Source organism: Alligator mississippiensis, chromosome 10, assembly GCF_030867095.1.
Source record: "Alligator mississippiensis isolate rAllMis1 chromosome 10, rAllMis1, whole genome shotgun sequence".
NCBI lineage: Eukaryota > Metazoa > Chordata > Crocodylia > Alligatoridae > Alligator > Alligator mississippiensis.
This window is the reverse complement of record NC_081833.1, coordinates 48,680,785-48,705,964: the sequence shown is the minus strand read 5'-3', so window position 1 is coordinate 48,705,964 and position 25,180 is coordinate 48,680,785. Positions and strand designations below refer to the sequence as shown.

The window sequence follows — 25,180 nt, the reverse complement described above, 5'->3', positions numbered from 1 at the left end:
GAACACTCATCAGCTGTTTGAAATTTTCTTGCAGCTTCTAAAGGGAAAAGAGGAAAATCTGACTGGATTTCTGGATCCTGGGAACTTTGGAGACAGCTTGTGAGTTTGTTCTTCATAAAAATGTCTTCCAAATTTTAAAAGAATTGGATTAGCCTTGTTTTTTTGGCTTTTGTGCACCACTGAGCAGTCAGATCAGTTTATGTACCTGCTTTGGAATCCTGAATTTATGGGGGTTTTTTAGTTTTACGAACCAATTGGAAAGGTTTCTTTAACTCTTAAAGGAGTGTATTTGGTACCTGTGGAGAGTATACCCATACCCTTTAGTGGACCACTCAACAAAAGATGAAGCTTTATGGCCATATGTTTGTGTGAGTTAATGTCCTAGCATTCTTTAATTTTTTTTAGAAGTGACTCATTAAGCATTCTGAAGATGAACACACAGATTCTGACCTGTTCTACTCTGTTCATCTGTTTTTGTTGCCTTTTGTGTCATTGAAACAATTTGGAGTCGTTGATGTAAAGCAGAGCTTGAACTATCAGAGGTTCACAGTGAGATGATGACACATGGCTCCCAAGTCATTGGTACTCAGAGATTTCCCTTACAAAGAGAGATCCTCGGGTAGCCTAATGTGCCCAGTTTGTGAGTAGACCAGACATTATATTTTGCCTTTCCAACCACTCCATATAAAAGCAGTGACAAGTTCTGCTCATTTTGTTTCTCAAGCAACAAAAAGATACTGTGTTTTATGACTGACCTTGTTACTATAGACTTCTGTCATTCCACATTAAAATTTAATAAATTCTTACTCACTTTAGCATAGGTACCTAATGTTTTAGTGAACAGCTGTTGGGGGGGGGGGTTCTTCTAATTGGGGAACAATGTGCTTAAACATACTGATGGGTTTTGATAGCTTAGTGGTGGCACGTGTGCCCAGAAGCAAAAATCACTTCTTGGTTTAGTATTAGAGAGATCCTATTTTTAGGGGCTGGAGAATTTCTCACTAATGTGAAAAATGGGTGGAGATAAGGCAAATCTTTTAATCTAATATGGTCTCAGTTGACTTTCTGGCTTTTGCCAACTGGCATAATCACCAGTCATATTAAAAGGAAAAGAATATTATCTCACTTTGCTATGATTGTATTTAGGATATTATAAATCTAGAAATTACATGAGATATTTAAATGGGATTTTAACATTTCTTTACAGTACAGTAAGAGAATAAAACAGCAAAGCTGTCTTTTGTTGCAGAGCTTTATAAAGCTTTTAGTTTTAGTATCTGATCCTTTCGTTCTCTTTTTTCATAGCAAAGCCATCAATAAGGCCTATGAGGAGTATGTTTTGTCAGTAGGAAATTTGGACGAACGAATATTTCTTGGAGAAGATGCAGATGAGGAAATTGGAACCCTCAGGAGGTGCCTAAACACACCTTCAGGAGTGGAAACCGCAGAGAGAGTACAAATGAAGTATAATCTGCAGGAGCATTTTGACAGAGTGAGTGAGGAATTGTCTGTGTTTCATGTTTCTTTTTATCCTTGTTTTTTAAACTGGATTTGATAAGCCCCTGTCTAAAAACGGCTGAGTCTGACTGCTCTTTGCTTTGGTAGTGAGCTCTTGGAGGGGGCTTTACAGTCTCAGTGTGATCCTCAGTGTGGTCTCTGTTTTCTTCCTGCATATGTTTTCTTATTTTGGTAACTGACCAGCCAGCCTAACCTAAAATGTAGTGGGAAGAATGGAGTATAAGCAAATATATATATTTTAGATTTATTAAATACAGATCATGTTGAAAGCAAGAGCTAATAAAGGAAAAAAATCTCACCCGTGTTGAATTCTGAAACGGTTCAGTTGGGGAGTAGAGGTACTTTAGGGTCTCTGCCCTTTGACATTAGCCCTCCGCAGCAGGACATCATGCTACACTCAAAAAATAGATTTTATGGCTGAGATCTAGTTGGATTCCTGCTTCATGAGGGTCAGCAGTAGAATCTGTTTCACATTCACTTCAGATACTTTAGAAAACAGTGTTGATCTTTATTTCCATAGCTGTAAGAAATTCTCTCTAGAGTTATTTTCTTGGAGGTTTCTAGTGAATGATGAAGCACTAGATAAGAAAAGAACTATGGTTTCATGATTCTTTAGTTAAACTGAATTTTTCAACTTGCGTGATATGTAATTTTGAATTACTTTTTGTTTCTAGTCTAAATCACTTAGAATTACAACCCCACTAACTGGCCGCAGATATATTAGAGAGAGCAACCCCTATGTGACCCCTGTTTCCATAGCAACATATAGTTTGAGCCGTCTTCATACAATGCTGACAGGACTGAAAAATGCCCCAAGTGAGAACCTGGAACAAATTCTCAGGTAAGTATGATCATTTCCTTAATGACCAAATAATATGTATTTTTTTTAAATAGAGAAATATGTTTTATTCCCACTACATGGGTAAAACCTATTAGGTTGTTAAAAGTGCCTGACAGGTAGCTGTAGGGTGGATTAAAAATCCTATTTAAAGATTTAAAATTGTAGAGATCCAGTCCTGTAAGTTTATCCACATTTGTCCTGGAGGACTCAGTAGGCATACATGAGAAGGTACTATTCATATAATTAAACATTTCGAGGTTCAGGACCACTAAAACAGTAAAATAGTAAGAAACATGCATTTAAGCCCACCCCCCCCAAATACTTTAAATTTAAAAAAGTTAAAGTCAATGCACACATCAGAAGGTTATTTGATATGATGTGCCATTTGCATTTCTGTTTTTATAACCTGTTAGCCAGTCATACTGTTGCACCAATATAATACATTTCTTAAGCCTTTTAAAATAAAATTTGAAAAAATGTTAAGTTGTGGGTCTGCCAAGTGTGCATATACTGCACACAAGGCCAGGAGTCCTGTTGCAGCTAATTATAGTGCATCAAGTTAGTTACTTACATGTGTTAGTATTTTATAGGATTGAAGTCCTGAATCATCATGGGGGAGTTGTTTGTTTTTTTATTATTGCACTAAACTGTGGATTTATAAAGAGACTTATGAAGCTGTATCTTCTCCATCTGTCTTAGCTGCTTTGGAAAGTATTTTGAAAACATTTATTTTATTTTATTTTGCTAGGGCGTGTTCCAGGGATCCTACTCAATCTATTGCAGACAGAGTGAAAGAAATGTATGACATATATTGTCAGTGCATACAGTCTGAGGGAGAATTTAGTAACTTTTCCAAAGGTGAGATGTCATTTAACAAAGTCACTTTGTTGTCTTGAATGTCATTTATAACATTTCAAAAACAAATTTTCATTTTTGGTTAAAGAAATTAAGATTTCTGGCTATACTCTGCACAAGATATCCTTTCTGTGACTTCTCTCCCTTTTGATGTCTTCTCCGTTGGCTCATGACGTTCCTCAGAAGCTTGAAACTTTTACCTCCTTTTAGGACTTCATTAATGAAGCAGTGTCAGGTCATTAGTACTCTGCGGGGAGACCAGTACCATGGGGGGGAAAGAAAAGGTGCTGCAGAAAAATGATGTAGGTGATTCCACACTCCTACCAGATGGAATACCTGACCTATCTTCCCAGTACACTGTGGTTCTGGAGGAGGGAGCACTCTTTAATACGCTTTAATGAAATCAATCATCTCACCTGTTTTCTTAAATACTCTCATTCTGCAGTGTTATAACATGTATGACAACTATCAGCAAAAAGGGAAATATTATCATATTTACCTAAACCTAAGATAAACCATGTTGATTGTGGGGGAGACCTAGTCTTAGTAAATCCAGTGTACAGAGTAAATACAGTGCTGTTGGAAATATTATTTGAAGCTTGCAAGCACTTTGGCACATAGGTGGTTATTAGCAAAACTGTAAATTGGATCCCCTTGAGAAATTTTCACGTAGGAAGGACAGAGAACCATGTGGAAAGAGAAGCTAGGAGCTCCCCCTCCTTTTGTGGGACATTATGGCTACAAACAGATGTTGACTTTTGTACCACGATAAAAATTGTTACGGTGGCACAAAAGCCAAGTGAACAGACTTCATAACCCTTTGTTGAAATACAGGTGCGTAAATTTTGTAGCACCAATGAAGGTAGTAACAATCTGGGCTGCCTTTTGCAGATGAAGTCTGTTCACTTATGGTGGGAGACTACGGGCTGGGGGACGGACATATATGGGACATCTGTTAGACATCCATGTAGCAAATATATCCTGGCACACTAAAACAGAGATGGGCCAAATACGGCCTGCCACGCCATTTTATCCAGCTCTCACAGTATCAGGCTGGGCTGGGTTGGCTCTGTGCCAGTACTTGGGGCTCAAGGCACTATAGATGGGAGCCGTGCACCACCAGACCGGGGGCCACGTGCCATTGGGCCAGGCTGGCTCTGTACCTCCTTGTGTGGCTCCCCACTGGAGTGTTGCAAGCCTCACGTGGGGGCATGGAGCCAGCCCAGCCAATGGTGCATGATTCCCCATGACTCTTGGCACTGCAGCAGGGAACCATGGGCCATTGGGTCAGGCTGGTTCTGTGCTGCCACGTGTAGCTCTCAGGACTCAGCCAGAGCTGCACACTGCTGAGGAGCTCTGCCTCCTGCGTGCCATGAGCATGCCAAGGGCCTGCTGCTTTTGCCACTGGCAGCAGGTGCTATGTGCTGTGGAGGTGGGGCGGTGTGATGGAGGTGCACACACACTCCACCATACCCTCCCTCCCTCACAAACGCCACACCAACCCACACGTGCACCCCGACACACACATCCACCCCTCCATCACACCCCACACACTCCCCCACAGACCTCCCACACACTATGTACAAGAGTAAGACTTTATTTTCAGCTGTTATGCAATCACCTTTATATACACTATGCAAAGAAAACATAAATCAGGACATAAATTTTTTTTAAATATTAGGGGTGCACTGATTAGAGATTTTTGGGGTTGATACCGCTAGCTGATATTTAAGGAGGCATATCGGCTGATATGATCAGATTTCTGATACAGCTGCTTCCAGCTGGTAAGCCTGGTGTAGGGGAGGGGGAGGGAAGGGGTGTGCGGGTGGGGGGCAGATCAGTGCCCCCTGCAGTGAGGGAGGGGGCAGGTACAGGTGCTGCCCAGGCCGGGGGTGGATGGTGGAGCTCCTGTTGCTTTTTGCATCCTGGGAGGGCACAGGGGGGCATGTGCCCCCCTGGATCAGGGTGTGCTGCACAGGGCTTTTCTGGTAGTGGTGGCATCAAAATGTGGGGTAGATGCAGCATCCTCCCAGCACTGCCAGTGCCTGCTCTGAGCCCAGCTCCCGCCAAGAAGAGCCCTTGCCCCATACAGATCAGGGGGGCACACACCCCCTCTGTGCCCTCCTGGGGAGCAAGCAGTGGCAGGAGTTGCTTCCCCCACCACGATCTGTGGCTCTGCCTCCCTTCTCCCCCACACACCTGAGCAACACCTGCCCCCTCCCTCACCACAGAGGGCGCTGATTTGCCCTCCCACGCTCCTTCCCTCACCCCTCCCCTTCTACCACACTGGACTTACCAGCTGCTGGCTGTGCTCCTCACTGCCTGAGTGATGTGTTGTGGCTGTGCGCAGCACAGGCATTTATTGGCCAAATTATCGGCCCCATCAGGCATACAGCTTGTTTTCTTTATATTGGTACTGATCTGATACTGGATCGATGTATCGGTGCACCTCTACAAAATACATTATAATAGATGTTTGTTTTTTTAATATATGGTTTGTTTTTTTAATCTGGTTCCCAGATGGCAAAATGAGTACTTCCAGGGATAAGGGGAGGGGACATCTGGTGGCAAAGGTCAGGGGTTAGAGGTGGGACTTCCGGTCCCAAGATGGCAACCAGGGGGTGGGGCACCTGTCAAAGGGCAGGGCTACCTTATGGCCCTCAACAGCTCACCAAAAGTAGTTAAGCAACCCTCCAGCCTAAATAACTGCCCACCCCTGCTCTAAAAGGATTTCTGCTTCCAACCTGTCTCAAATCTTATGCATCTCAGTAGAGTTGCTGTTTCTGTTTTATCTGTTGTACCCAGTAGAAATGCGGAAGTCATTATAACATAGACTTATCTTATCTTCTGGTAGTAAAATTCACCTGAAGGTGTCTGTTCTATCAGTTCTTGCAATATTAAGAGTAACTGTCAGCACTAGTGTCTTGTCTCTAATCCAGTTCCAGTGGTGTAGTCCATTTTTGTGCCCCTCTTGCTTCAGTAGGAAGATTCGTCCAGGAGTTCCTGATTCCTTGTTAAAGATATAACTAGACAAAAGTCAGAAGTGATTGTAGTGTTGAGATACCCAGGCTGGCTTCACACTATAACTTAGGGACTCAGGGCAGTTTGGCCACAGCAGCACTGAGTTCAGCTCAGGATAACTGATCTTGCATTAGTTAGAATGTCAGTACAAGTAAGGACAACAGCAGATCGAAACTGTAAAACAGATTTTAAAAAATTGTACAGTTCGTTTTTTAAACCTTTTTTATTATGCCTTTCTCTTTAAAATTTCCACAGATGTTGCTAACAAGTACTTCCGTCTTGCTGAGGTTCTTTACTACAAGGTATTGGAATCTATTTTAGAGCAAGAGAGGAGAAGATTAGGAGACACCGACTTATCTGTAAGGAAAACTGATTATTGGTCCAACCGTTTACTTTTAAACTTCCTTTCAAAAAGCATCAATGGGTTGCACTATAGGTACTGATAGAAGTGACAATTTTTGTCTGCTCTGGCCATAAGAAGCAGTTTATAGTTGTGACCAAAAACAAGTACATGGCTTCAGAAATGGCTGATTGGGTGAAAATCGGATCCTTTGGATCAAATAAAATGTTACAAAATGTAGAATCTTTTGTAACTTGTGTCTGCAGAGCTCCCAGCCTGTCACTGTTTTTAGAATAGGAGGGGGGGAAAGGGAGCAGAGGGAGCTGAGTCTGGGAGTTTTTCAGCCCCACCCTGAGAGTGGGGTGGGGGTATTGGAGCCCCGCTGAGGTGGAGGTGCTCCAATTCACCCACCCTGCTCTTCAGCACCAGCCAAGGAGCCACAAGACCGAGATCCCTCCACTGCCTTTCCCCACTCCCATTCTGAGAACAGCAGGCACTGGCAGAGGCAAGGCTGTTGCTATGGGATCCTGGCTACAGGCTCCCAGCCTGCACCTAGACTCCCCACCCCCCTGGAACCAACAGTGAACTTCTGTTTGGTCTGGGGTAACACTGTAACTCAGAACGCTTTGCAGAAATGGTTCTGAGTTACAGCAGGGAACTGCACTTCTGTCGACACCCTAGGTAACAAATGCTACTGAACCACTGAAAATGAGGGCAGGACTCTGTCACAGTGTGAAAACTGACTCCATAAAAATTACAACTTTGGAGGGTAATTCCACAATGAAATCTGTTGTGTGTGGCTCTCTAATATTTCTAACTGGCATTACATACATGGTTGTTCTGGAATCTGAAAATCAATCTGGATTCGGTTTTGCCTCATTACTTCTAGGAAAAGTTCCTTAAGCAGAATGGGAATGATGATTTTGTTAATGATACAAACGCAGAATATAACATATTTTGTAGCTCAGTGATTCTCAACCAGAATGTCACATCACTCTGGGGTGTCTAAAAATACTTTCAAAGTTGCCCTGAGATGCCATGCACTGTTAGGTGTGTAAATATGATTCACAAGATACATGCAGAGATTTGATCTTCAAATAGGAATCTGTGGTGTTAGTAATATTCTGCCCTGTTGTGGTCTTTTTGCATTCTTTGAAACAGAAAAACTGCTCTATTTTTCCATAGTTGAAAAGCAAATGAAAACTTAATGGCTAGTATTTTCTGAGCAGTGTCTGGAGTCTAAATAGTTGAGATCTACTGTACCTAAAGCTTGTAAATCCATGTGAGAATAGGTAGTCAGACACTTGTTGTTGATTTAGGGTTTTTTAAAAAGTCTGATGCATGAAATGTTTCAGATTTAAAGAAAGGCTGATATATGTACATTTTCTAAACTATTCTAAAAGGTTTTTTTAAATATTTGTATTGTAGGCAATACTGGAGCAGGATGTATTTCACAGATCTCTCTTAGCATGTTGCCTTGAGATAATAACTTTTTCATACAAGCCACCTGGAAATTTCCCATTCATCACTGAAATGTTTGATGTGCCTGTTTATCACTTTTATAAGGTAAATGTGAAATTGCTAAAAATGATCATGCAAAATCTACTTCCACTAGATAAATTGTCTTTTTTCTATATGCAACATGACTTTTTTCTCAGTTGAACATTTGATGATTTATAAATTTTAGAGTTAAAAAAACTTCTAAGAGATGACTGTTGTTTTCTGAAGTTTAAGCTTGAAAAATCAAATTATTTTGTCTCCTATCCCAAGCAGTTGGGTGTGCAAATGCCAGCATTATTTTCAAATTATGTACTTCTAACAGTATAGTGCATAGCAGTGTCCAAATTACTTAGTTAAGAAATACTGGTAGTAGACTACAGTATCATCATGGGATAATGATCACTTTCAGCTTCATAGCTTGACCTGCCAACTTTGTCAATAAACACATAAAGTAAACACTGGTCCTCTGACAAAGTTGTAATACACAGTTGATTAACATAGGGTGAAATTTTCTATATAGATATGGGGAATTGCGCCAATGCTTACGTATGTGGTAGCATTGATCTTAAGTCTTTTCTGGTTTAGACTAAGACCTTTTTCTGTCAGGATGAATGTGTGACAGTGAAGTTTATTCAATTATAAATCCAGTTGAAAGGGAAAAAACTAATTGTATGCTCATCTCAATGTGTAGTTCATGCACCTGATAATTTGTTAGTTTCATGTTTATCCATTTCACAGGTAATAGAGGTGTTTATCAGAGCAGAAGATGGTCTTTGCCGAGAGGTGGTAAAACACCTTAATCACATTGAAGAGCAAATCTTGGAAAGCATGGCATGGAAATCTGAATCCCCATTGTGGGACAGAATCCGAGATAACGAAAATAGCGTTCCTACTTGTGAGGAGGTAAGAACTTACTATGCTAAGGTGTTATGCTTATAGTTATGTAACATTTTTAACTCAGCTGGAGCCTCCTCCAGTTCAGATAGCAATCCAGGAGCACTTTAGGCATTGAGACTTTACCTGTCCAAATTGCCTAAAGTGAAGTTGAGCAATTATTTCCTGAAGTGTTAAAAATAATGGAATTGAGGCTATGTCTTGATTAGAATGGATATCAGAGATACGTATTTTGGAACATTTGATAATACTTCAAATACAGGCATGTCGCATCTTATGCAGGGGTTAGGTTCTGAGGTCAGCGCGTAAGGCGAAAATCACATATAGTCAAATCGCCAGCGATTTGACTAGCGGTGACTGCCTCTGCCTCCAAAACCTCCCACTGCCGCTGCAGAGCCATGCTTGGAGCTGTGCAGCCGGCGGCAGCATGGAGTGGTGGTGGGGATGGCTGTGTGCCGCCAGGCCACCACCACGCTGCCAAAACCTCCGGCCGCTACGGCAAACTCAAGCCCCGCCCCCCCCCCGCATATAGTTGAATTTGCGCAAGTTAAATGCGCGTATGACGCGATTGTACTGTACAAGGTAATATTCCTATGTTCTGTTCCAAGGTTTGTAAGACCTGTTCTCATTGTAAAAGAGGCTATTGTGGAGTGTTATTTTTTTGTGCAGCACCTATTCAGAAGGTACTATCTGTCTCCCAAAATTCTGTGCTGAGATAAAATCCTGGCCTTGTTGACCCTGCTGGGTGTTTTTACCATTTAATTTGATTAAGCTAGTTTTTCTCTCTCCCCCTTGCTTTTCTTGGTTATTTCCCTTCTCCAAAATCTTATTCTTTGGAATTGGAAATAATGATAAATTAGACTCAAGCACCTAATTTCAGGGTGCATGAGCTTCTGAACAGAAATAGAAATGAGAAGGATCATTAGATAAGTAATAAAATGAATTAAAGCATATTTGTTTAATCTATGGTAAGAGACATTATAGAACCTACTAATTAAAGTTACCATTTCAGGTAATGCCACCTCAATATTTTGAAAGGTCTAATGGGAACAGTGTGGTAGGCTCTCCTTTGACACCAAGAAGGATAAATGAAGTTCGTGCTGAAACTGCAGGACTTGGGAAAGGTGAGATCTTAAACATAAACACGTGTCTGCTGTAAAAATAAAGTTTGCACTGAGTTGCATGCAATTAATAGACAGGCTATTGACTAGTTGCAGAAAGATGTAACTGAATACCTGTGGAGTCGAAATGTAGATGCAAACAAGCAAATTGCACTAGGAGTATTTACAATTTTTATTTGAATAATTTATTTCATTATATTACCTAGTACAAAGGAGTTTACTTGTAAATTATCATGGCAATCCATGTATTACAGCAAAACATTGATTATGTTGGTTAATAAATTCAGCTGCCCAGTTCTGCTATTATGTCAAGTGAGCTATATGGCAGTGGGTATTAATAACCTTAAGTAGTTCAACAACTAAGAAATCTTGAAATATGAGCAAAGGGAAATATTAGTAAGATAATTGCAAGAAGAAAGTAAGCTTTTTTTAATATTGCTTACTCAAGACACTTGTTAATAATCCCCACATAACCTAAGCCGTTTGCTTTATCACCACACTGAAATGGCAGCCTCATATAATTTTTTGTAGGCACACAGCTGCATGGGACAGATATCTTTAACAAAGTAAGGCGTTCCAAGTTTCTCCAGTGAAGTGTGTTTTAACATAGCCAGATCAGCTTTACTTGGACAAGGTTCCTGTCATGGTCCTGCAATAAAAACATAGCATTTGAGAAGGAAGTATAAGTAGGCGATGTCCATAAATACCTCTAAGCCAGAAATTTGACTCCAGAGAATGCATATAAATATTGGTAAAGCTGTTTCCAACATTTTGTTTTCATGTAGATAGATGGTTTTTTATAACATATAACCATAACGGCTTCAGCATTACTAAGCAGTAAGTTATGTGTTAAATGTTGGGCTTTTCCTCCCCTGCCTCTCCTCAGGTCTTTCCTCTTCTCCTACCACATTGTATGACAGATACAGTTCCCCTACTGCCAACCCTACTAGGAGAAGACTGTTTGTTGATGGTGATAATACCTCTGACAGTGGAACCCCTGTAAGAGTTTCTCAGCAGCCTGTGGTGAATACTGTGCCAGTGCAGAATGTGACACCTGAAACCATGTCAGTGACTCCAGTGCCTGGACAGACATTGGTTACAGTGGCAACTGCTACTGTAACAGCCAATAATGGGCAAACTGTTACAATACCCGTACAAGGTAAGTGGGAGACTTTGGGAGATTGTACTGTGCAGAATCAGGCGGATTTGACAGTTACATCATAAAACCACTATCTATATAGTTTGATATTGATGTAGGTGTTGTTTATCTACCCTTACATATCAAATAGAGAAACAAAAATGACACTACCTTCCAGTGCTTATTTATGGAAATAATTGGTTTAATTTGCCTCTTCTCCCTCATAACTCCTAAAATGAGGAGGGAAAGTTGCAAGCAGTAGCCAGCTCCCAAAGGGTTTTTGCTTGAACACTAATAGTTTTCTGGTACTTGTACTAATATTCTAAAAGTGCATTTCAGTATTGCTCAGAAAACCTGATTGCAATTCTTCAAGACATTTTACTGTATTTTTCCCCCCATTACAGGCATTGCCAATGAAAATGGAGGAATAACTTTCTTCCCAGTTCAGGTGAATGTAGGTAGCCAGGCTCAGGCTGTGTCTGGTTCCATCCAGCCTCTCAGTGCTCAGACCCTTGCTGGTACCCTTAATACCCAGATGTCTGGGACAGCCTTGCAGTTACCAGGCCAAGTTTCAGTTCAACAGATTGCTTCTCCTGGTGAGCAAAGACAGAACCAGCAGTTTACAACCAGCTGTGGAATTAGACCCAGGAAGACTGGATCGTTGTCTCTCTTCTTTAGAAAGGTACCCTCCACTATGAAAAGTTGTCATCTAAGTGCCAATAGAGTTTTGTTAAACATACAGTGCTCTCAGAACTGTTCTTAAGTGTTTAGTTTAGTAGCAGACTATATTTTATATTTCATATTAAAATATAAAATTTTTAAAACATTTACTTACCTGTCATGTCTGTAGTTCAGTGTACTTGTTTCCTGTGAGAGCTGATGACATTATGGATACTTAACCCACAGCATTTTTTTGCATTGGCTTAAATATGTTAGTTATTATGAGTGAGGAAAGGAAAAAGTTGTGACCTCACAATGGCAAGAGGGAAAAAAAAAGTCTTTCAAAATGGTGTTTTGTTTTCTACATACTATTGGTGTGGCTTTAAAAAAAAATAAGGCAAGCGACACAACACTTGTTTTCTTTCTGGCTAAAATTAGTGCAGCTTATAAATTGCGCAGTGAGAAGGAAGACTTCATTAAGTTTTAGAGAACTACACTCAGCTTGTTCTTGCATCAAAGCAGCAATATTGTCTTTGCCCTAAACAATGCTACAAGTAACCTTGTTCTGGCTTCCAATAGGTATACCACTTAGCAAGTGTTCGTCTGCGGGACCTGTGTGTCAAACTGGACATTTCTGAGGAGCTGAGGAAAAAAATCTGGACCTGTTTTGAGTTTTCCTTGGTGCACTGTCCTGAGTTCATGAAAGACAGGCATTTAGACCAGTTGTTGATGTGTGCCATTTATGTCATGGCTAAGGTAACATGATTAAACAGCAAATACTACCTTACGTTACTTTAACAATAAGAAGGATGCAAGAGCTGCATTATCCCCCAAAAAAACCTTTGTTATCTCTTTAGGTCACAAAGGAAGATAAATCATTTCAGAACATCATGCGCTGCTACAGGACTCAGCCACAAGCTAGAAGTCATGTAAGTTTCAGAGCAAAATAGTGCAGTCTGTCCCACTCTTATGAAGTCTCTCAGTTGCCACAGCCTGAGAGATCTAAAAGCTGCCATTTGTGGCATGGCAAATCTAAACTCCACTGGACAAGGATTTAACATTCAAAATAGCGTGTGTGTCCTGTTATTGTTCCAAAATTAAACTGTGAAACCAACTTGTTATAACACAGGTTGCTGACTCATACCTACTCATAAGTCTTAAAGGAGTTCTTGATTAGCTGCATTATACGATTAATAAAATTCCTCCAGTCTGGTGTGTGCACTCACTTAAAAAAAAAAAAAAAAACAACACCAAAGGTACAATACTCCTATGCTGACACTATACTCCTTTTCTCTTTAAGAAAGAAAAAAATAGCTGAAATTTTCTCCTATATGGATGCAAACTGAGGGTAGTTCAGTGCTGTTCCACTTGTTAGTTTTATTTATTTTTTTAAATCCAACAACAAAGGCGGTGTTCACACATTCAGGACAACTCTCCCAGGTTTGTTTTCTTAAGAGAAAAACTGATCTGTACAGAAGTTCAGCCAGAAAGGTGAAAAGGGAAAAAAAGCAAAGTGGGAAAAAGGGAAGGTGGGGCAGGGTCTGTCAAAAAGAGTAGTTCAGGCTTTTGCCTCCCCTGTGGTGTGTTGGAGCATAGCTAAGGCTGGGCACAGAGTGTTATGCTCGTATGCTTCCCTGCACCCAGGTATGGTCACTTATATTCGGAGAAAAATTTTGAACATGTAGATGCGTGGTTTTTCCTAAGAGAGTGAGGAACCTTCCTGGAGAAATTGAACATCTGTCCAAGCCCTAAGCCAGTTGCAAAGTGGAACTAGCTTGCATGTCTACACTGCAATTACAGTGCAAGAATAAACTGTGGAGCCTGGAGTTGTGGGGGTAGGCTGCCAGTCTGGGGCTGCTTCTCCCAGCTCAACATGCTGTGGAACAGCCAGCTCACAATGCAGGGCTAGCTAGCAGGCAGCCCCCACAGTGAAGCACCCTCATGTCACAGTCAGCTGGAGCAGTGTCCACATGAGCTCTGCTGCAGTTTTTTACTCCACAGCAGGATAGTACTTGTACTTACTATCCTACTGCGAATTAGTTTACTTCAGCTTAATAGGGGTGCACATGTAGATGCCGAGACATCGGCTAATTAGCTGAGCAGTAAAGGTCTTGTGTAGATACGCCCACTGGTGCATAAAACATTTTGTCTCTTGAATATATAGCTGCTCTCCTCTAACAGTCCTTCTTTCAATTTATTTTCCATTCTGTCATCTACAGGTATATCGGAGCGTGCTGATAAAAGGTAGAAGACGCCGCCGTTCTGGAAGCAGCGATAGCAGTAGTCAACAGAATTCCCCAACAGAGAAAAGTAAAGACAAAAGTAAGCAATTCCAAATGATGACTTGTATGTGAGAACTGGGGAAAGGAAATGGTGCTCAGTTTCAAAGAGGAGTATTTATACTTTGTCACTTGAGTAATCACATTAGGTATAGCTGATAGTCCTGTAGGCAAAAGGTTTTTATTCTGGGGCAACTGTAAGTATTTTACATTTTAAAATAGACCATATATAGTAAGGTTTACTTGCAGGAAACTGTGTGGACACCACAAATTTTAACTTCAAGTAAATTAATGTTAGATTTGCCTTAAACTTTGAGTGTCAGGCAGGGGTGGTGTTAGGGTAAGGGTTTTGGGGAGGGGGCTATAGCCACCCCAAAATTTGCCTTAGCCCCCCATAGCTACCTCTCCCAGTGCTACCCACCCCCCACCCACCCCAGGCTGCTGCCTGCCTTGCACAGCTGAACCCACCCTGCTCCTGCCTGCAGCCTGCTCAGCCCCCCACCAGGAAGAGGCTGGCACCACCCCTGCTGTCAGCACAGTAACTCACTCTAAAAGATAGCTACAAGGATAAAGGCCTTGACCACCTGTCATGAGAACTGAGACATTTTGAAAGATTTGCTGCTTCCAACCTAGCTGGCATATGATCTTTTATTTCTAACTTGCACTCTGGCCAGTATCAGATATGCTGTTCCTCAGAAAGAAGCTTTCTCTATAAAGTAAACCATTTCTGGACACACTTGATACCAAACCTGCTTGTGTGCTTAAGTAGTGGGAGTGAAAATACAACAGGCTTTTATTTTTCCTTATCAGTCTCTAGAAGAGAACTAAGGTTTAGCTGGAAATGCTCCTTGGGAAGAGTCTGGCTTGCCTCAGAAATAAAACAGGACATGCCAAACCTAAATTTCTTTTGAACAGCTTTTTAGTATGTGTCCTTAATGAAGACATTACTTCAGAGCCTTCACTTGTCCTCAGATACGTGAAGTTATTATTTCTATCTAAATCAGGCAGAATCTCATTCAGAAAGAAGAGCAATTGCCACAAAGGCTGTGGGTGGGATGCTGGCGGCAGAATCTGTCTTGCGTGTGAAACTGTGGATTTACCATTTGTGTAGCTGAAATAACTACTAAGTATTTTTAATGCAATTTAAGATTTAAAAAGTAACTGAAGTTGAAGCAAAATTGAACTGTTAAGTAGCCATAGTCAAATAAGGGGGTTATGTTGCTCTTCCCTCTCCAGCCAGCAGAGACTCTAGCCCTGTCATGAGGTCCAGCAGCACACTGCCAGTCCCACAGCCAAGCAGCGCGCCCCCTACTCCTACCCGGCTCACAGGTGCAAATAGTGACATTGAGGAAGAAGAGAGAGGCGACCTTATTCAGTTCTATAACAATATCTATATTGACCAAATTAAAGACTTTGTCCTAAAGTACTCTTCAACCACAGTAAGTTATTTTAATTCCTTTTGTTAAGAAATAAAAGTTTTTGTTGCACGAGTTTCATCAATGCTCCAGTTCTCTCAGGGTTCCTGTATGCCAGGGGTGGGCAAAATAGAGCCTGCAGGCCAGATGTGGCCCACCAGGCCATTCTATCTGGCCTGTGGGGCCCCTAAAAAATTTAGAAAATTAATACTCATCTGCCCCTGGCTGCCTGTCATGAGACCCTCGATGGCTTGCCAAAACTTAGTAAGCAGCCCTCTGTCCAAAATAATTGCCCACACCTGCTTTATGCTAATGAGAGACATCCTGACTTCCCTTTATTGCACAGAAAAAGCACTTGTGTTTATACTGTCACTTTAAGGAGAGGTGAATCTTAATTATAATAGTATCCAAGGAAAAGGTGCTCTTCTTCATTGAAGTAATTTCTATCCATGGAATTCAGACTGTAATGTTCTATTTTTGTAATATTTTAGCATCTGTATGTGTTGTTAGTGTGTAAGGCTGCATGATAGAGTGGCTCTCCAATTTTCATTCAGAAAGTAACTTAAGACCAGTGTGATGATACCTTAGCTTTGTGCAGGGCTTAAGTTGCCCTGGTATGGTTTTTACTTATCATAGGTAACTGGGTACTACAAACAGTTATCTGTTTGATAGTAAACCCTTGCCTTTTGACTTCAGTGCATATGCAGAATGAAGCCATCTGCTGTGATTGATATGTCTTTCTTCTGCCTTAGCAGAATGATGCTCCTCCACTCTCTCCTTACCCATTTGTAAGAATCGGCTCCCCCCGAAGAATACAGCTGTCTCAGAATCACTCAATCTATATCTCACCACACAAAAATGAGTCCACACTTACTCCACGAGAGAAGATATTCTACTATTTCAGCAGTAGCCCATCCAAGGCAAGGATAAGTACTTTATATTCCAAGAGCATTTTTTTAAATGTGTTCTTACTGTTGTCATTGTAACTCAGGGGAAATATTGTTGATCTGGGCATGCTCTTAGATAGCTATGTAAAATATTTTACATCTAAACTGTTCTTGCAAGCCTGCAGGCAAAAGTGAGAACATTTGAGACAATCCTGTGGTAAAATTATCCAGAATGTCCTCTGTTCCTAAATTCCATTTTCAATAGGGACTTTAGGCACTTGGGCCTGTGCCTCAGGTGACTGAAAATAATACCTCTCACATCTATTTAAGATGGTTTGCTCTTGTTGCCAAAAATGCCAACAGTATCTTGGATTGTATTAAACAGAAGTGTCACTTGGAAATCAGGGGAAGTGATTCCTCTTTGTTCACCACTGGTGAGGCCTCATCTGGAGGAAGGTGTTCAGTTTTGGGCCTAATACTTCAAGAAGGATGTGGACAGACTGGAGAGTCCAGTGCAAAGAAACAAAAGTGATTAAGGCTCTGGGAGGCATAACTTACCAAGGAAAGACTGAAAGAGCTGGGGTTATTTATTCTGGATGAGAAGACCGGGGTGATTTAATACCTGAAGTGATTACAGAGAGGATGGAGATGGGCTTTTCTCTGTGCCTGAAGGGGACAGGACTAGGCGCAATGTCCTTGAGCTGCAGCAGGGGAAAATTTAGGCTGGAGGTTAGCAGGAATTTTTTGACTTGGAGGGTATTTGGGCATTGGAACAGGCAACCAAGAGAAGTTTTCAAGAGTAGAGTAGTGGCCTAGACTACACGGCCTCCCTTCCAGCCCTATGTTCCTGTGATCTTAGGAAACCAATGTTCTGCAAACAAAGACAGTGCCTGAGAATAGGAAGAATAAAGTTGTATCCCGATGCCTATGAAATAAAACACTATATTCTATTCACCTTATTCACACAGTACTGAAAATATTAGTAAGCCACAGAGGATATAGAGATAGTGTTACAGACAGTTCAGTTTCACAAGCCCCTTAAAAAGGAAAGTAGCCACATTACCAGGCCATCATAAGTGTCAGACAGGCTAATTTAGGAAAGGTGGGTAAACAGTACAAGTAGTGGAAGTGGAAATGGAAACATCAGTGGTGCTACAGAAGTTAAAAAGGTTCATAGAGATGGTGTGTTTGCAAATAAACAAGCACAGATTCTAATTCAGTACCACAGGAATGGAAAACTTGCTTCCACAAAGTCATGTAGTACTGTAGAGAACAGGTGAATAGCAAACTGGTAGAGACAGACAGATCTTTGTTTTTAGAATTATTGTACACTTGTATGAATGCCAACTGTTGCTGTTTCCCTTTAAATTGCAGAGGCTGAGAGAGATTAACAGCATGATTAAAACTGGGGAGACCCCAACAAAGAAGAGAGGTATTGTCTTAGAGGATGGTACTGAATCACCAGCCAAGCGGATTTGTCAGGAAAATCATACTGCTCTGCTGAGAAGACTTCAAGATGTAGCAAATGATAGAGGTTCCCACTGAGTTTAATCTAATGTTCCAGAAAGAGATGCTTTCTCTCCACTGCTCTCTGGCTAATCTGTCTAGCCAAGAGGTCTTCATACCCTCAAAATACTCTGATTCAGGAAGCCTCAGTGCATCTCCATTTTATGTTACCATCTTTTCAGCTAATTTTTCTGTCAAAAGGTAAGATGCTACCATTTCCAGGCCTTTTCCGCTTCCACTGCATTGACCATTTGAACTGCCTACATGGGAATGACAACTGCTGCTGCACACAGTCTCCCAGCGGGTTAAAGCAATTTTTCTTCTGGAGGCCAACCATACGAAGTCACATGATGTCCAAACTCTAGGGCCACACCCACCAAAACCTCCTGTGTTATGAATAGGACATAGATGTAGAGCTGCAGACAGTTTGCATATGCTGTTTTTCTTGGTGCTTTACTACTATTTTGTCATAAAGTGTCCTCTGACTTGCATCATCAGACACCAACAGTGTTAACAGACAAGGTGCCTTGTTTGGACTTTCACTGGGAAAGGATTTTGAGGGTAAGTATTTTTAAGCCGTGAAGAGAATCAGGTTCAGGATGTTTCATGTGCCTCCAAGAACAATCAAGTGGTTTTGCTCTAATGTTTGGGCACTTCACTTTAGGCCTACATCATTGTTAATGCATTTTGTTTTAGCTGTGCAATGTGAACTTATGTTCAAAGGGTGGCACTTTTTATAGGGCTGTGAAGCTTTGTTTTAAAAATACAGGTTAGTTGTGCTGTATATTTGCAATTGCACTTTTAAAAAAAAAAAATGTACATATTTTTCAAATGGTCGAGACAAAGATGTTTTCTGTATTAAGTGATCAAACTTTTGTATTTATTTCAAAATAGCCAATCTACAGCTCCCCTTCAGCAAGCAAGCGTGTAAGCAGTAGTAGGAAGCTTTGTATAAAATTATTGAAAATACCCAAGGTGATTCTTCAGATTAAGATAGCCAAGATTATTATAGTGTTCTCCCCCCTCCCCCCCTTGCAGCCATCTTACCTCTTTATACCCAAAAGGAGGTAGCACCTTAAGCTTGCAAATGCAGTCAAAGATCATTTAGTTGGTTGTTCTGAAGCTTTTAGGCTAGTCCAATAAAAAGAAAAAAAAAAAATCAAGATGTCCAGAAAAAAAATTCCTTTACCACTAACAAGGAATTTTGTACATAGTTTTGGGTGGAAAGGCTTTTAACATTTCAGCCTGGCTGGTATGTTTAATCTTCATTAATACTAAATGTGTCCTACAATTAATGGAAATGCAGAATTGTGCATCATGTTGCCCACAATGTGTAGCACTTCCAGGATTCCTCAATGTTCAAAAAGCCAAAAAGCAAGCTCAATCTTGCAGTCATTTATGTTCATAACATTAAATGAATGGGAAATTTTAGGGTCTAATTAGCTAAAATAATGAGCAAGTTACTGGTTAACTTCCACTGGTCTTGTATACGCAAAAATGCTAGAAAGTGTTCTTGTAAAAATATATTTATGAGATTGGTCAGACAGTTTTTTTCACTATACTGTAACCCTACTTTAAGATATCACAAGTGTATTTTTCAATAAAGACCATTTTAAATGGATCTGAATGTACATCCTTGTTTGACCTAATGACTGGTCTCTGTTTTACCAAGATGTGTTGGATTCTTACAATGCTGGTAGTTGGTGCAATGTTCTAAAATAACTAAGATGTCCTTCAGAAGTTGTTGACGTGCTACTTAGATGAACAGCTATTGATGCAGGTATAAGATGCAAGACACAGCACCTGTGACCAAGAAAGGATTTTGTTTATAAAAAAAAGCCAAAGCAAGCCCCACTTGATATGCCATCTTCCTTACTCTGACAAGGATTCCTGTGCCACTTGCTACTTGACAAGGCTAAAATAGCAACTAACAGACTTCAGTCTGTTATACCAGTAAAAGTGCAATGTCTATAAGCGATAGGAAGCCAGTCTATATCCATAACAGAAGTTTGGCACAGATTGGTTTAAAAATGGTGAAAGATTTGCCCCCTCCCTTGTCCCAAGGGCTAATGTGGTGTTTGCTGTTGATCTAAACTATGCCATTTACAGAAAGCCATGCAACTTAGATTGATTCCACCTCAGTGTCTGCACCTAGTGTTCACATCTGACTACAGGTGTTGAGCAGCAGTAGTGAAAAGTTACCAATACAAAGTGGGAATACTGTAGGATCAGAGATTTGCTAGTCATGAATGCAGAGGGAGAAATGTCCTCCTGAAGTAGGTTTGTATTTACATGCAAGCCCTTCTTGCAAGACCATTTTTCCCATGAAAAAAAAAAAAAAGAGTGCTTTGTTTCTACATGAAGCCACACAATTTGATGCTGTTACTGCTAATAGCAGAAGCAGTGAATTAAGTTAACCAGTTTTTCAGTAAGCATAACAAAAACCACCCTTTCAAAAAAGTTAAGTAGAAAGAAAGGTGAGCTTCATAAAACACCCTTATCACTCCTAAGCAAATTGAAGTCTGCATGTCTTTGCAGATGCAAAATCAAAAAAAAATTTCTATTATACCTTCTGTTGGGGTTATCTGAAAAGAAACAAATGCATTCTTAAAATGCATCTTAAGTTTCCTTAAATGTGTTTGAGAATTTCTTGTTAGAGATGCATTGTAAAGATAAATAATCACAACAATTCTGTGCTTTAATAGAGGCTCCCTGTACACATGCAGGTAAAGGTATGATTTGGATCCAACACATGATCCACAGTTGTGGCTTACTGCTGGTGCAAGGGGAACCCAATCCTGTGCTGGCAAGAAGCAGGCTTACCACAGCTAGGAGCCCTCTGCTGATGGGGCTCGCAGCTACATGGGTGAGGTGCAGCCTGGACCAAGAGCCATGTGGGTTGGGGGTTTCACACCCCCACCCCATGCCTTGGGGAAGTCACAGCAGCCATGATCCCCAGGGCTTGGGGGTTTCACACTGGGCAAGGTGCACCCCTGTGGCTGGGTGCCCTGTCAGCTGCAGGGTAGACCCTGCTACATATGCAAATTGAAGCTTGCTAGCAACCAGCTATGAAGTTAGTACACATTTTCATGGTATAGCTGGTTGGAACTTTATTGTGACAACTACTTTTTGCACATGTAGCTGGTATTAAAGTAACTGTGCAATTAACCTAATTGTACAATACCTGTAAAGTGTAGAGGGGGCCTGAGCATAGATAACAACAGATAATATTTGAATGCAGACATCCTCTTCTAGTGTCTCTCTGAATGTATATAGGAATTTAACTGGGGTGGAGGGGAGGGTTGAAGAACAAGTCTTGTTCAATGCCCTGCCCCGGGCAAGATCACCCCTCTCTAAACCAACCCAGCCTAAATGCTTTTGTAACTTGTTCTCAAGACAGCTGGTGAAGATTTTACAATTTCTCCAGGTAATCTGTTCTAGTGCTTAAATTGCTCACAGAAATAACATTTTTTAGTGATAATAGCTTAATTTAAAGATTTCTCTTGTCATTTCAAGTTACTTTTTGTCTGCTCTAAAGGGGTAGTGAATTCAGGTCTTTACCAGTCTCTTCATGCAGCCACCATTCTCAATCCTCTTCTCCAGGCTCAACAACTCTAGTTCTTTCCTTGGGTGCCAGGTTTCCTAGACTCAGTCATTTTTGCTGCTCTCCTTTGGATCCTTTCCAATTTCTCTTAAGTATTTCCAGAAGGGTGGTGGTGCTCAAACCAGACCCAGTACTTGACAGGAGGCCTCACTTATACTGAACAGAGGGGAAGCATCCGTTTCTGGACCTGCATACTGCAATGCACTAACATGAGTCAATTGCTGCAGTTTGCTGTTTTTCCAGAACTTGTACATTGCTCCATTCAGCATGCAGCCCACTAACCCAAAAGTGCTTTTCTGTAGCATTACAGCCAAACTGATTGGTCAATCCACAATTTAGATTTGTGCACTTAAATCAGGACACAATCCAAAGTCTTGCACTTGTCATTACTGAATTTCAGCCAAGTTAGTTCTAAACCATTTCTCCAAATGATCAAGGTCATTTTGAACATCATAAAGTCTTTTTCTCTGTAGTGAACCCTATCCCCCTCAATTTTTTTTTTAATACATTTTCACATCTTTGTACTCTTAACCTACACATTCAGGGTTCTTTTGTGCCACACAGATCCCAAACTAACTGTATAAATGCACTAGTTTGGGCCAGTCTACTCAGAGCAAAACTGCTTTCTGTGCAGCACAATGCTGTGTTAATAGTTGCACTGCTGCCAGTTCCACAGCTAGGTGTCAGTGGAACATGAGCTTGCTCTGCACTGCAGAGATATCTCCAATTTCACCACAAGTTCAAAATGCACCTCTACAGCAAAACACCAGCTAAAGTTATTGTAACACAATAAAGCAGAAGCTACAATCCAATCCAACACTGCTTCATTACCTAGGCTTCAACTGAACTCGGCCACACTACCCATTCAGGTCTCATTAAGCTGTTCCTTCAACCAGTAAATTTCAGCAACAGGTAATAGGCACATACACATACCCGCCAAGTCTTGTGAGATAACTAAGAAACTGTTCTCCACTTCAGTCACTAGGGAGCAAGATCATACAAAAATGAGAGAGACTTCATTTGTTATGTTGTTATATCCCCTTCTCCCCACCCCCACACACCATCTTTTCCTCTAAATTGAATAAGTACTTACTGCTTTTGCCTCAAGAAGTGGAAGTGGTTTTATCAGTCTTATACAGAGAAGGAGCTGCTTGAGCTGATGCCAGTTGCAAGGACAGCAGGTAACCTCTCCAAAGGAGGCAAAGCCTAGAATTGAGTCCCTTTCTGCAGTTCCTTCCTGTGTGGGAGGAAGCCCAGCTGGGGCAGATTTCCAATTTAGAGAAGAGCCATGTAAGGAAAGCTTGATTCAGGTCACCTGAAAGCAGCTTCAGCACAAATGAGCATGCCAGCAAGTTATTGCCATTAGTGCCCAAAACCAAATCCAACTTGGAGGACAGAGCTGGGGCATGTGATTCATAAAGCATGATCCAAAACTGTTTAGATGCCTAAATATGGGCTAGTGCATGGGCTCAAAAGCAATCCAGACCAGGCATCTGCATCCTGCTTACATTAAGAATCATAAAGAAACTGGATTCAAGACAAGCCAGAAGCTGACATCATTCATCCACACCAAAACCAAGTCTGACAAACATCAGCACACCTAAAACTGGGAATTGGAAACTACTGCTATGCTTCCCTACTAAATTACTCACTCTCTCTCTCTGTACTTAGGAGAGAGCAAGAGAGCGAGAGCACGAGAGCAAACCAACCAACCACTCAAAACGTAAGGTGTATCCTAGCCAGTGGCCCTAAAAAAAATACAGAAGGTTTCTAGGCAACAATTCAAGTGAGGTCCTGCTGAATGTCAGCATGGCACAAAGGGTCTCCTTACACATTGCTAAAGGAGGTGGCAACCATCTCTAATGTGTCTTTTCAGCATAGAAAAGGAAACAAAAAAAACCCCAAGACAATCCAGAAACCATAGGGAGAGATGGATGGAAGTTTTGCTACAGGCTTCCTTCTGCAGACAGATGTGGTAAGATTTCTTGAGTGCTAGAAGATTTGAAAACTTAACTTCTTATTTCAAAAAAGTGCTTTTAGCATCCGAAGTCACTTGGCACTAGGGTGGCCTTTCATCCAGTTTTATAGAAGACAGTCCGGTTTTCTGGTCCTGTCTTCTACCTTTATGTCCTCTACTTTTCAGTGCTTGGCTGTCCTCCATTTCTGAGCCTTCAGGAGACTGGGCAGAGGGGGCCACTGTCCTCTGTTGAGGTACCTTGATGGCTACCCTACCTGGCACATACAAAGTTTCCCCCACGAGCTTATGCTTTTCTACTTCCTGCTCTCTACCCGTTTCTCAAGGCGTTTCAGTTGCTGCAGAAGTTAGAGGGCAAACTGAGCAATAAAGTCAAGTAATACAGATCTAAAGAACACTGAAACAGTTCATAAATTAATTAGGTTTGCCAAACTGGCCATGAAAAAACTCCAGCTCAAAAAAAAAATAAAATTTCCTTCCCCCACCAGCTCAGAGTGGGGGGAGGGGAAAGGGAGATCTGAAATTCATTTCAAAACAATCATTATTACTAAATCAAAATGAGAGTTTTTTTGCTCAACTTAAGTGTATCCAAAAGAGACAGGCAAAGTTCTTTGGGTAGATGTGATATCTTTTATTAGACCAACTGAGTAGTTGGAAAAAGTTCTTAGCAAGCTTTTGGGCACAAATTACCCTTCTTCAGGCATGGGGAGTCTCTGCTGTTCCGAGATCTCTCAAGGAATAAAAGAAACTAAGAAGTGTGAAAGGATGTCAGTAAAAATGTAAATGGAAAAATCCTCAAACAAGTGCAACCTATATTAGAAGACCCAATTTTTAAAGAGATCTTTGCAGAACCACCCATCCTTCCCTTTAAACAAGGACCTAACCTCATCACCAGAAGCAAACTCCCTATGACCCAAACCACACCAAAATACATCCAGACCATGCCAGGACAAGAAATGCAAAACCTGCCAATGTATCTCCACCACTCCCACTATAACTACACCCCACAACAGAGCCATCACTATTCCTTACACCTGCACCTCCAGAAATGTTATACATCTCATCCAGCATGCCATATGCCTGATGGAAAATATATAGGAGAAACCAAACAACAACTACATGCTAGAATGAACAAACACTGAAAATTTATCAAACACAAGAACAAGATATTCAACTACCCGAGGGGGCACACTTCTCACAAGACAATCACTCTTGAAGCTCTCAGTTCTAATCCTCAAAAGGGAACTTTTAAAACACCATTCACAAACAAGCCTACCAACTTCACTTCATATGTTTACTGGATACAAGATATCATGGACGCAATATAGACATTGGATTTATGACATTAAATCCTGCCTGACATCCAATTCACCAGGTACCTGCCAGACCTGACTTTTCCCCCCACCCTTTCTTCCCCTCCCCTCCTTTGCAACCCTTTGTCTTCCTAATTTCCAGCTATTTACTTTTTCACAGACAGCCTCTTTTCTACCCCGGAGAACTCAGGTACAGTAGTCACCCTTACTGACCTTTGGCATCTTGCCCCTCATTTCTCCCCCTCCCTCCCTTTCTGCTTCCTAATTTCCACCTATTTATATTCTTACTCGCATCCCATCACACTTTTAGCTT

The 25,180-nt window shown here is 41.1% G+C and overlaps 1 protein-coding gene and 1 long non-coding RNA gene across 3 annotated transcripts in view; one reads left to right on the top strand and one right to left on the bottom strand.

Annotated features, from left to right (window-relative positions):
• Positions 1-19,596, top strand: part of RBL2 (RB transcriptional corepressor like 2) — a 48,070-nt gene extending 28,474 nt beyond the window's left edge. The window contains exons 7-22 of one of the 2 annotated variants that reach the window (XM_059713791.1): positions 35-99; positions 1,306-1,492; positions 2,193-2,359; positions 3,108-3,217; positions 6,491-6,594; positions 8,004-8,141; positions 8,814-8,978; positions 9,982-10,093; positions 10,977-11,249; positions 11,633-11,910; positions 12,468-12,644; positions 12,746-12,817; positions 14,108-14,210; positions 15,404-15,606; positions 16,335-16,502; positions 17,844-19,596. In XM_059713791.1, the coding sequence (XP_059569774.1) occupies positions 35-99; positions 1,306-1,492; positions 2,193-2,359; positions 3,108-3,217; positions 6,491-6,594; positions 8,004-8,141; positions 8,814-8,978; positions 9,982-10,093; positions 10,977-11,249; positions 11,633-11,910; positions 12,468-12,644; positions 12,746-12,817; positions 14,108-14,210; positions 15,404-15,606; positions 16,335-16,502; positions 17,844-18,014 (2,493 nt within the window). In that variant the 3' untranslated portion in view covers positions 18,015-19,596. The remainder of the gene's footprint in view (positions 1-34; positions 100-1,305; positions 1,493-2,192; positions 2,360-3,107; positions 3,218-6,490; positions 6,595-8,003; positions 8,142-8,813; positions 8,979-9,981; positions 10,094-10,976; positions 11,250-11,632; positions 11,911-12,467; positions 12,645-12,745; positions 12,818-14,107; positions 14,211-15,403; positions 15,607-16,334; positions 16,503-17,843) is intronic. The other variant, XM_059713792.1, reaches the window with a different exon arrangement.
• LOC132243594 (uncharacterized) lies at positions 10,239-22,656 on the bottom strand. The gene is made up of 2 exons (XR_009455262.1): positions 22,513-22,656; positions 10,239-10,739 (listed from the first exon to the last, which is right to left on the bottom strand). It is a non-coding gene; the product is annotated as an uncharacterized LOC132243594 (long non-coding RNA).
• Between the last annotated feature and the right edge of the window lie 2,524 nt (positions 22,657-25,180).